This window comes from Podarcis muralis, chromosome 4, assembly GCF_964188315.1.
Source record: "Podarcis muralis chromosome 4, rPodMur119.hap1.1, whole genome shotgun sequence".
NCBI lineage: Eukaryota > Metazoa > Chordata > Lepidosauria > Squamata > Lacertidae > Podarcis > Podarcis muralis.
The window spans coordinates 8,996,599-9,009,177 of NC_135658.1; the positions used below are offsets into that span (position 1 = coordinate 8,996,599).

At 49.7% G+C, this 12,579-nt stretch overlaps 1 protein-coding gene across 9 annotated transcripts in view; it reads left to right on the top strand.

Annotated features, from left to right (window-relative positions):
- FCHSD2 (FCH and double SH3 domains 2) overlaps positions 1 to 12,579 on the top strand; it is a 149,554-nt gene that overhangs the window by 129,218 nt on the left and 7,757 nt on the right. For 8 of the 9 annotated variants that reach the window (XM_077926896.1, XM_077926895.1, XM_028725871.2 and 5 more), the window contains 4 exons: positions 6,627 to 6,761; positions 9,673 to 9,756; positions 9,940 to 10,117; positions 12,353 to 12,573. In XM_077926896.1, the coding sequence (XP_077783022.1) occupies positions 6,627 to 6,761; positions 9,673 to 9,756; positions 9,940 to 10,117; positions 12,353 to 12,573 (618 nt within the window). The remainder of the gene's footprint in view (positions 1 to 6,626; positions 6,762 to 9,672; positions 9,757 to 9,939; positions 10,118 to 12,352; positions 12,574 to 12,579) is intronic. The other variant, XM_077926893.1, reaches the window with a different exon arrangement.

Consider the following 12,579-nt stretch of genomic DNA (forward strand, 5'->3'; position numbering starts at 1 on the left):
GCTATTACAGAATCCATTTCCCAGTAAGATACTCCTTTGGCCCGCCTTTGTTATTTAATGCGTAGAGGGGGGTAATCTGACTGCAAAAAACAGCCCAAGTAGTCACTTGTGGCAGCAAAAACGTTTCAGTGCGCCAGGGAAGCAACACGAGACCTGATGGATTTGAAGATCCCTTGCAGAAAGCGCCGGAGCTCTCCAATGGATCACATTGGCACAGTTGTCTCAGGGCAGGAAAGCCTCAGGCGTCATTGATCCAAGTTGTGCAGACAGCAGCTTTTGTAATTTCATGTTACCTTTGCTAATACCACTGAGGCCCTTCAGTTCTTCATCTGCAGGTTGTGCAGAGCTTTAGTCAGTACAGTGGTACCCCGCAAGACGAACGCCTCGCGAGACGAAAAACTCGCAAAACGAAAGGTTTTTTCGTTTTCGAGTTGCCTCGCAAGACGAATTTCCCTATGGGCTTGCTTCGCAAAACGAAGCTTGCCCCGGGGACAGCGGGTCTTCTCTTTTGAAGCAAGGGGCGGCGGGGAGATCGCTTCTCCCCACCGCCCCTTGCTTCAAAAGAGGTCTGCCCCCGGACCTCTTTTGAAGCAAGGGGCTGCGGGGAGATCGCTTCTCCCGGTGCTCCGAAGCGGGGTGGGGGGGCGGGAACACCTGCCCAAGCCGCCGGGCTTCGTAGCACTGCTGCGAAGCCGGGCGGGGGGCGGGAACACCTGCCCCAGCCACCCCGCTTCGGAACGCTGCTCCGAAGCGGGGTGGGGGGGGCGGGAACACTTGCCCCAGCCACCGGGCTTCGTAGCGCTGCTGCGAAGCCGGGCGGGGGGCGGGAACACCTGCCCCAGCCACCCCGCTTCGGAACGCTGCTCCGAAGCGGGGTGGGGGGGGCGGGAACACTTGCCCCAGCCACCGGGCTTCGTAGCGCTGCTGCGAAGCCGAGCGGGGGGCGGGAACACCTGCCCCAGCCACCCCGCTTCGGAATGCTGCTCCGAAGCGGGGGGGGGGCGGGAACACTTGCCCCAGCCACCGGGCTTCGTAGCGCTGCTGCGAAGCCGGGCGGGGGCGGGAACACCTGCCCCAGCCACCCCGCTTCGGAACGCTGCTCCGAAGCGGGGTGGGGGGGGCGGGAACACTTGCCCCAGCCACCGGGCTTCGTAGCGCTGCTGCGAAGCCGGGCGGGGGGCGGGAACACCTGCCCCAGCCACCCCGCTTCGGAACGCTGCTCCGAAGCGGGGTGGGGGGGGCGGGAACACCTGCCCCAGCCGCCGGGCTTCGTAGCGCTGCTGCGAAGCCGGGTGGGGGGCGGGAACACCTGCCCCAGCCGCCGGGCTTCGTAGCGCTGCTGCGAAGCCGGGCGGGGGGGGGGGCGGGAACACCTTCTGAAGGCGGGCGGGGGGCGAAAGTCTTTGTCCCCCCTGCATGCCTTCCCAGGGGCTTTTAAATCGCCCCGGACAGCGGAGAAGTCCTCCGCTGTCCCGGGGCGAATTTAAAATGCCGCCCGCCAGCATTTTAAGATCGCCCGGACAGCGGAGAAGTCCTCCGCTGTCCCAGGGTTTTTTAAAATGCTGGGGGTGGGAAGAAAAGCCCTTGTCCCCCCCCCCCCCAGCCTTCAGAAGAGGTCCGGGGACAGTCTGTCCCCGGACCTGGTCTGAAGGCGGTTTCCCTAGGAACGCATTAATTGATTTTCAATGCATTGCTATGGGAAACCGTGCATCGCAAGACGAAAAAACCGCAAGACGAAGAGACTTGCGGAACGAATTAATTTCGTCTTGCGAGGCACCACTGTAAGTCATTTTACTGTAGGCTCACTTTGAGGAAGCAGTGAAGGCTGGTGGGTTAGGCCCTGCCACCACTTTCCAAGCTGGGCTGCTGCCAAGTTCTGCAGCTACAGCCAGGGCTCATTCGCACCTCACTACTCTAGCGGAATGGCACCTAGAGGATGTAGCAGGAGAGGCGTGGAATTGTCCCAGTTGCTGATATGATACGATAATCTTTATTGTCATTGTCCCATACAGAACAACGAAATTGGAAAAAACTACATCAGACATTCAAAAACCAACAAGCCTGCTATCTCAGCTATCCCAACCTGGTTAGCCCCCTAAAAACTCTGATACCCCATTTCTAAATACCGTACAATATACTTCCATAGAGACTACCTTACACTACATTTAAAACCAAAATCGCATTTGGGTAGAAACTGTTTCTCAGGCGGCTAGTCCTAGTCTTTATAACCCTGTACCTTCTTCCAGAAGGCAGAAGCTGAAAGAGATCATTTCCAGGGTGTGCACTATCCTGCGCTATCTCTGCAGCTTTCTTATGGCACCTGGACGCGTGTGGTGCTGTGGGTAAAACCTCAGTGCCTAGGACTTGCTGATCGCAAGGTCGGCGGTTCGATCCCCACGGCGGGGTGAGCTCCCGTCGTTCGGTCCCAGCTCCTGCCCACCTAGCAGTTCAAAAGCACCCCTAAGTGCAAGTAGATAAATAGGTACTGCTTTACAGCGGGAAGGTAAATGGTGTTTCCGTGTGCTGCGCTGGTGCTGGCTCGCCAGCTGCAGCTTCGTCACACTGGCCACGTGACCCGGAAGTGTCTTCGGACAGTGCCAGCTGACGGCCTCTTGAGCAAGATGGGCGCGCAACCCTAGAGTCGGACACTACTGGCCCGTACTGGCAGGGGTACCTTTACCTTTACCTTTTTACCTTCTTCCAGAAGGCAGAAGCTGAAAGAGATCGTTTCCGGGGTGCGCATTATCCTGCGCTATCTCTGCAGCTTTCTTATGGCACCTGGAAGCATAGATTTGATCCAAGGTGGGAAGAGTGCACCCAATTATTCTCTCCGCAGTCTTTACAACCCTGGACAGCATTGTTTTCCCCTGATGCTTACTGCGTGTGGCAGATTGCTACGGACTGCCAACTTTCCCATATACTTGCACAGAAATGTAGGACAGGAGAGGTTTGCCCTTTATGAACACATAGGTTCTTGCAGATTTGTTTTAGAAAGATCAAGAGATCCAGTTAGAGTATCAAGCATACATGGATTGGTTATTCACAATTTTGAGTCTGGTTTCGGAATTCTTCCACAATAATAACTTCCTCCTCCCGCCCCCCAAAATTACAATTTATTCCAGTTCTAGTTTTCCTATATCCTGAATACTGCTTGTTCTGCTTTGCGTACTGCACATTTAAGCTCCTCTCCTCCACCCTCCTCAAAATGTTTGCCGTTCACAAACGAGCATATTTGTAAATGAATGATATCCAAAATTACTCATACTCTGAAAAGACAATTGAAATAAATGAACTTAAGTCTATTCATTTTGGTGGGTCTCTAGGCTGTTCATGACTTCGGGTAGCTATCACCCTGTGTTTTTAATTACAACAAAGGTGTCTGTAGGCACAGTCTGGTTGTGTTCCACGTTTTATAGGACTGCAAGCTGCTGAACTGGCAATAGCAATTGCAGCAGAGTGGAGACAGCTTCTAGCTTGTGACATTTACAGGCTGCCAGCAGTTGTATTGCACATTAAAAAATAAATAAATGCAGGCTTCCAATTTGTTGCTGTTTAAAAAAAAACATTTTTGGTTTAGAATCTAAACTTTCAGTAGAATGTCCAGTACATACATTTCGTATTCAATTACATCCTGCTAGCATTCTTTGATTTATTGATTTATTTATTAAAATGTTTATTCTGCTTCAAAGTGATGTTTTCGAAGCGTGAGGGGTTTACGCTCTTCAGGCTGGCATTTCTTTGACATTCTGCTTGGGATTCCAGCTTCCCTGTGCAGGAGCAGTGGCTTCCATGCTGTTTCGGAGCTGTGCATATGCTTTGCTGACCTCCCACTGCTCAGCCTCACTCGATCAAATACAGTTGTACTTGTACTGTTTTGGAACAGCTGAGTTCCTGAACATTTTGGCTCCCAAACGTCGCAAACCCGGAAGCGACTGTTCCGGTTTGCGAACTATTTTTGGAAGCTGAACGTCTGATGGGGCTTCTGCGGCTTCTGGTTGGCTGCAGGAGCTTCCTGCAGCCAATCGGAAGCCGCGCTTTGGTTTCCGAACATTTTGGAAGTCGAATGTACTTCCAGAATGGATTCTGTTCGACTTCCAAGGTACGACTGTACTCATGTGCACAGAGAACCACTTCATAATGTCTGGATGTGACTCTTAAAAAATCATCATCATCACTTTTTACTTGATTTTGCAATACAAAATTATTTAAAATTTCAAATACATAACCATATACAGAGATTCCTCCGAATCTCAGGACTTACCCCCTCCCTGGAGTCCCGCTTTAAACATTTAAAACTGCTTCTTCTTCCGCACTCTATTATATCAATCCATATTTTCCATGATAATTGTTACACTACAAGTGAGATCAAAATCCTGCCTGCCTCTTGCCACACCTCTTTCTTGACTTACCTGGTGACTGTTTATGGAATTGGGAGATATGCCCACCAGAGCTAACCCTGCTGCTTGGTTTGCACGTTTACTTTTCCCTTGCATGAAATACAAAGGATTCAAGAGGCAGCAAATGTTGTCACCCCTGGTTTCTGAATTAACAATTGTACATGCAACACCTTGGAGGCCGGTTAAATCTTTTTGGGTGACTGCATTGCAGGCTGCTCAGCATAGGTGATTGTGTAAAAGGGCCCTAAGTGGCTGCAGAATCCAGGCTCTTAACAGCTTTTTCCCACACATTCATGTAAACCCAAAAGAGCCTCTTGGTTTAAAAAGGAGATCTCCAATTCCACGACTTCCTGGCCTGAAGCTTCTCAGGCATTTAGGGTCCATAAATCCATTGGATAATCTGATTGTCAATTGCCTCTTCGTGTGGAAACTGAGGGGTAATTAACATACTGTTGTCTTAAGGCCACATGGGTTACAAAACTTGAAAGTGCTAGAAGTTTTGACCCTAAGGGCTTAGAATGTGAAAGAATAGAGCATGGCTCCAGTTTTCAATTCAAGTCATGTTGTAAGTCCTCCCAGATATCAGAGGTTTGGGAAACGCTGGCGTAAGGACCAGACCGCTGGAACACCAAAAGATAGGAAATGCAAAATAGAGCCATTTCTGTTTGCTGGCAGCACTCTGCACTGTCTGTGAAATTGTCAGCAGTCACATTCCGTTCCTTTGAGGATGCCGAGCCAGGATTGTCTGGAGAGAGTTGTTTCCAGGATTTTTCGATTGACGGGAGAAAAAGAGGAGATTCCTGACTCTCTTTGTGCTACAGCCTCTCCCTGCGTACAAAAAAACTACCGTATTTTTCGCTCTATAGGACGCACCCGACCATAGGACACACCTTGTTTTAGAGGGGAGAACAAGAAGAAAAAAATTCTCCCCCTCTCTGCTCAGCGCCCCTTCAGCGAAGCGGCAGGAGAAACGGAGCCCCTTCCATTTCTCCTCCCGCTTCACTAAAGGGGCGTTGCACAGTTCTCCCTCTCTGCTGAAGCCAGGAGAGTCTTGCTGTCCCGGCTTCAGCAAAAGGAACCCGAAGCCCTTGGAGCACAGCGCGGGTTCCCGCTGCGCTCCAAAGGCTTCAGGCGGCTATCCCTGAAGCCTGGAGAGCGAGAGGGGTCGGTGCACACCGACCCCTCTCGCTCTCCAGGCTTCAGCAAAAGCGACACGTAGCCTCCAGAGCATGAAGGGAGTGCTCCCTCTGCGCTTCGGAGGCTTCACGTTGCTATCGCTGAAGCCAAGGAGCCTGCATTCGCTTCATAGGACGCACACACATTTCCCCTTAATTTTTGGAGGGGGGAAAGTGCGTCCTATAGAGCGAAAAATACGGTAATGCTTTTCTCCATGGATGGTCAAACTGAGACATGGCAGGTACTTCCGAACAGGAGGTGGAAGATTCATGTGCGTGGCAATCGGAGATGATTGCCATCCACAAAGTAGCGCAGCTGCTTCTGTACGTAGAAGAGGGAAGGAAAGAGAGACACAGAGTGAATTTCCTTAGGAGGGAAGGATCACACAGGCCAACTTGTCGGTCGCTTTTCTAATTCATTCATGGAGAAGGCGGACAAGGCAATTCACACCTTTTTGATTTGGTGCTTTTTTTCATAACTGACTACACAGCTGGGATAATATCCAAGGTAGAATGAAATCGTTTGGGCAGCAGTGGTGCCTAAACAGCTTCTTGGCAAATAATGTTGTTATCTCAACAGCTCGGTCCCCTAGCTGCCTTTGCTTTTGGATCCTCACTTGGCAAGTGTCCTGCTGGTGTTCCCTTTAGGTTGTAGGTATAATTGTGGGATGCGGGTGGTGCTGTAGGTTAAACCACAGAGCCTAGGACTTGCCAATCAGAAGGTCGGCGGTTCGAATCCCCACGACGGGGTGAGCTCCCGTTGCTCGGTCCCTGCTCCTGCCAACCTAGCAGTTTGAAAGCACGTCAAAGTGCAAGTAGATAAATAGGTACCGCTCCGGCGGGAAGGTAAACGGCATTTCCGTGCGCTGGTTCGCCAGAAGCAGCTTAGTCATGCTGGCCACATGACCCGGAAGCTATACGCCGGCTCCCTTGGCCAATAAAGCAAGATGAGCGCCGCAACCCCAGAGTCGGCCACGACTGGACCTAATGGTCAGGGGTCCCTTTACCTTATAATTGTGACAGGTTTTTCCTCTTCCAATCTCTCTCCTATTAGCTAAATGTTGACATGGAAAAGGAAGAAGGGGAAGAGCTAGAGGATGGCATGGATGCTTTCGACGACAGCAGCTCCAGTCCTTCTGGTACGCTCAGAAACTACCCGTTGACCTGCAAAGTTGTTTACTCGTACAAGGTATGTAAAAGGGTGGGATCTTGTTGTGAGTCGAGGACCTGCCACCCACATAGTAATAATAATAATAATAATAATTTATTATTTATACCCCGCCCATCTGGCTGGGTTTCCCCAGCCACTCTGGGCGGCTTCCAACAAAACACTGAAATACAATAACCTATTAAACATTAAAAGCTTCCCTAAACAGGGCTGCCTTCCGATGTCTTCTAAAAGTTTGGTAGTTATTTTTCTCTTTGACATCTGATGGGAAGGCGTTCCACAGGGCGGGCCCCACCACCGAGAAGGCCTTCTGCCTGGTTCCCTGTAACTTGGCTTCTCTCAGTGAGGGAACCACCAGAATGCCCTCGGCACTGGACCTCAGTGTCCAGGCAGAACGATGGAGGTGGAGACGCTCCTTCAGGTATACTGGACCGCATAGGATTATAATAAGACACAAAGACACATTATTTTTGGTTAATGGGCAAAATAAGGCCACAACTTTATTGGTTACAGCATGTGAGTAGTATTGGCTTAGGCATTGGATAAAACAGCAATACATGACTCCACCCCGCTCAGCAGGGAGTCATTTCAGGGTTAACAACCAGTGGGAGGAGCTTGTTGATGCAAATACAACTGGAAGCTTCCCCATGACATCACCGGGGGTCGTGCCATGGCCCTAGCCACCAGCAGGGCATCAGACAGGATCCACGACCGCCGGATTCCTTTAACGGAGTACCCAAAAGAGGAGGCATAGATTATGGGCATACCCTATCCTCCAACACAGCGCACATATTCCAATGCCTAACTGCCAAAGTTGTGATGAGTTGCTACGAGGTAGGCGAAAAAACAAAGAGGCTGGTGCCAATTTGCCAAATGGATAAAAAAAGTCCTACCAGGTCCCTTGGGCAACCGAGGCAACCAACCGAAGTCCATGGCAAGGTCAGTCCGCAGAGGAAACTGACCTAAAGGGAAGGATGGAAGGAGATCCGATGCCAGCAGGAACAGACTGGGAACAGATCGCTGCCGCGGCTGCTTAAATGCAGCTAACCCCGCCCACCAGCCAGCCCTATTGGCCGGCTGAAGGGCATGGTCGCGGCAGCAGGGCAAATCAGAAGCAGGGAGCTGAATACGCCTCCCTGCTGCTGCGGGAAGCTGCTCCCACTGTGTTCAAAATCAGAGCGTCCTTAGTAGACCTCAGTGTGAAGCACTAGGTTTCGGTTAGAATGAATGCACTGCGTTTGGAGGAAGGGACTGTTTTGCACTGGCTCTGGCCCCTTTCAGAGGAGCAGCTCCTGAATTTCCCAAAGAGATTTCCAAAAGTGGGAAAAGCTATGGTCGTTTTTTGGTTCTCCGCTATAGAGAATGAGGAACACAGAGCTTCGTTTTATAGCGCGGCTTCAAATCCAGAGCACATATCAAGGCAGAGGGAGCAGAGAGCGGCATATAAACAGATCAGATTTTTAAAAATCATTTTTATTTGATTTTACAAATATAAAATTATAACAATCCAAATGCATATCCGTATATAGAGATGACTCTGAATCTCACGACTTCCCCCCGCCCAACCCCCTCCATGGGTCCTATTATCAACATTTACAACTGCATATAATTCCATATTCTATATTTTATGTCAATCCAAATTATCCATGGTATCTGTTACATTACAAGTGAAATTAAAATCCTGCTAATGCTTCCATCTGCTTGCAGTGGTCTCCTAGATATGTTATAAATTTCCCCCATCCCTTTTTAAAAGTTTTTGTCCTCTTGGTTCCTGAGTTTTCCAGTCAGCTTTGCCATTTCAGCATAGTCCATCAGCTTAGTTTGCCATTCCTCTCTGGTAGGACCTTCCATTTCTGGCAGATTTATTTATTTTTTAATGACCAGGTTACAAATACAAGGTGAATTTTGGGGGGCATGCACATCCTGAGGAAATAAGTCTCTAGGAAGTGTGATAATTAACTGCACCTGGTTCATATAGGAGAAGGTACTCTTTCAGTTGCGTGGCGAGTTCCCGCCTCCCCCTCGGAAATAAAGACACAGGACACCAGTATGTTAGGTTAATGGGCGAAAATAGGCCACAACTTTATCGATTACAGGAATTGAGCGGTATTGGCTTAGGCATTGGTCCTATCGTCTAACCGGCTTCAGCCTGATTGCTTGAAGACCGGCAAGGGTTAACCACCAGAAGGGGGAGCCCTGCTGATGCACATCAAATAGGAACTCCCCCAGGGTCACCGCTAGGGGCGTGCCTTAGGCCCACACCTCCATAGGCTTCGGACAGGGCAACGCCCCCCGGAATCCTTTACCGGACTGCCCTTCGATATGGGGGAAGGTGATGGCGCTTCCTCCCCCCCCCCCCCATCTGTATAACAGTACCCTTACCAATGCCTAACCGCCAATGCCGAGGAAGTTGTGACGATTTGCTACGAGGTAGGCAAGAAACCAAATGGCTGGTGCCAATTTGCCAAGTGGAAAAAAATTCCTACCAGGCCCCTCGACGGCGACCAATCAAAGTCCATAGCAATGTCAAAGAGCCAAACCTAAAGGGTGGGAAACCGAAGCAGCTGGGGCGCTGGAGCGGAGAAAGAGGGAAATCCTCGGCCGCGCCAGCCCTAAATAGCACAGGCCACGGCTCCCGGGCCTGCCCATTGGCTGGCAAGGGAGATGACGCGTCCAAGGATTCCCCAATCTTGCGGGGGCTGCAAGCCAGCCCCCGAACACGTGGGGGTAGGGCATGAAGCCCACAACCCCACCTCCTCTCCAGCTCGGAAGTGGCTTTGTGAATAGATTTCAAGAAATCGCTTGACGGCTGCGTCAACCAGGGAGTGGCATCCTTGATCCTTCCCCTGCTACGATTGACCCATTACAAGTTGCGTTGGCCTGAGCCGTAGTATCTATATGCCAAGATATTTATCGCTCTTCTTCACCACAGGCTTCCCAGCCAGACGAGTTAACCATTGAGGAGCATGAAGTTTTGGAAGTTATTGAAGATGGAGATATGGAAGATTGGGTAAAGGTATCATTTTGCTTTTCCTGTCGTTGTGGCATGTTGAAAGGGCCGTGGCGGGTGGTAGGCTGCCCCTTTTTCAACGGGAAAAGAAGACAGAAAGGTGTGTGTGTGTGTGTGTGTGTGTGTATATATGCTCCTCCATCCATTTGCCCCCTTCTCTTAAGCCTTTCGTTTTCTCAACTCTGGCAGGCACGGAACAAGTCTGGCCACGTGGGCTACGTCCCAGAGAAGTACCTGCAGTTCCCAACTTCCAACAGTCTCCTGAGCATGTTGCAATCGCTGGCAGCGTTGGACAGTCGGTCTCACACTTCTAGTAATTCAACGGAAGCCGAGCTGGTCTCAGGGAGCCTCAACGGAGACTCCAGCGGTGAGTGCCAGCAACTTCTAGTCTTCTGCCATGAGCTCCAGTCCTTCAGGTGGCAAACGTTTAGGGTTAGGGTTAGGGTTGGGATTAGGGTTAGGGTTGGGGTTACAGTTGGGATTAGGGTTGGGATTAGGGTTAGGGTTAGAGTTAAAGTTAGAGTTAGGGTTAGGGTTAGAGTTGGGATTAGGGTTGGGATTGGGGTTAGAGTTAGGGTTGGGGTTGGGGTTATGGTTAGGGTTAGAGTTGGGATTAGGGTTAGGGTTGGGGCTAGAGTTGGGACGCGGGTGGCGCTGTGGGTAAAAGCCTCAGCGCCTAGAGCTTGCCGATCGAAAGGTCGGCGGTTCGAATCCCCGCAGCGGGGTGCGCTCCCGTTGTTCGGTTCCAGCGCCTGCCAACCTAGCAGTTCGAAAGCACTCCCAGGTGCAAGTAGATAAATAGGGACCGCTTACTGGCGGGAAGGTAAACGGCGTTTCCGTGTGCGGCTCTGGCTCGCCAGATGCAGCTTTGTCATGCTGGCCACGTGACCCGGAAGTGTCTGCGGACAGCGCTGGCCCCCGGCCTCTTGAGTGAGATGGGCACACAACCCCAGAGTCAGTCAAGACTGGCCCGTACGGGCAGGGGTACCTTTACCTTTACCTTTACTGGGGCTAGAGTTGGGATTAGGGTTGGGGTTAGGATTAGGGTTAGGGTTAGGGTTGGGGCTAGAGTTGGGCTTGGGGTTAGGGTTGGGGTTAATGGAAGCAATGCTTAAGAACAAATTCGTTTGCTGAAAGATAAGTGGTACACAACACTACCAAACCTATAGTTACATAAATCCAACTGACAATAACACCCACAATGTAACTGGCTGTGTTTAACTATATGAATTCTTTATACATCATATAATCATACCTCTTTTCACATTATCAAATTAAGTAGAAGCAATTAAAGACCAACATTTGAACAGGAAATACAAATAGATCAGTTCTTATGTACGTAATGTCCAAATAGAAGCTTTTCTCTGTTCTACTTATGTCTTTACAAATACAAGTGTCAGACGCAACAACTTTAAGGAGCAGTACTTGCAGTAAATGAACTTGTTCTTTGTAATGTTCCACATATGCCTTTGCAAAGTATAGTTGCATACAGCCAAGCATACTATGCTGAAGAAACCCAGCAGGGTGAAACAAGGTATTATTCCGGGAATCCTTGTCTTAAGTTCTTTTGTCTGATACCTGCATACAGCAACTATATTTTGCAAAGGCATATGTTAAGATCTTTAATATGCATACAGCAACTGCATACAACAACTATTCTTTGCAAAGGCACAGCCAGTTACGTTGTGGGTGTTACTTAAAGATAAATGGTAGCCAAATGATCCATAAACCTCTCCCACAAGCACTGCCATTGTCCATCTTTTGTCAGCGGTGGAAAACTTGCCTGTTTAATATACGACTCCAAACTGATTGTTTTAGCCTGCTGCTTGAATATTTTTATTGTATTCTATAACCCGTTCTGGGATCATAAACTAATGAAGGGCAGGATAAAACTGAAGTACAGTGGTACCTCTGGTTACGTACTTAATTCGTTCCAGAGGTCTGTTCTTAACCTGAAACTGTTCTTAACCTGAAGCACCACGTTAGCTAATGGGGCCTCCCGCTGCCACCGCGCCTCCGGAGCACGATTTCTGTTCTCATCCTGAAGCAAAGTTCTTAACCCAAGGTACTATTTCTGGGTTAACGGAGTCCGTAACCTGAAGTATATGTAACCTGTAGAGTATGTAACCCGAGGTACCACTGTAGTAAGTAAATAACAAAACGGGCACACTCAGCCACTTGCAACACTTCTTTTTACATATGACCCCCCCCCCCAAGTCGTACAGTGGTACCTCAGGTTAAGTACTTAATTCGTTCCAGAGCTCCGTTCTTAACCTGAAACTGTTCTTAAACTGAAGCACCACTTTAGCTAATGGGGGTCTCCTGCTGCTGCCGTGCCGCCAGAGCACGATTTCTGTTCTCATCCTGAAGCAAAGTTCTTAACCCGAGGTACTATTTCTGGGTTAGCGGAGTCTGTAACCTGAAGCGTATGTAACCTGAAGCGTATGTAACCTGAGGTACCACTGTATAGCTGTGCTGGGAAAAGCTCCAGAAGCCACCCTTAGGATTCCAGCAGAAACTGATCTAGGAAGCACATTCAGCCAAAATACGTTTCAAACCTTGTCAAATTCTTGTATCATGATATTTGCCATTTCTTTCCCAGTATGTTTTGTAAAAGCACTTTATGATTACGAGGGGCAGACAGACGACGAACTGTCCTTCCCGGAGGGAGCGATAATCCGGATCTTGAACAAAGAAAACCAGGACGATGATGGCTTCTGGGAAGGGGAGTTCAACGGATGTGTCGGGGTCTTCCCATCCGTACTAGTAGAAGAGCTAACCGCCTCGGAAAATGGAGAGATTCAGTGCGTTGTGGATGCTCAGGTATGG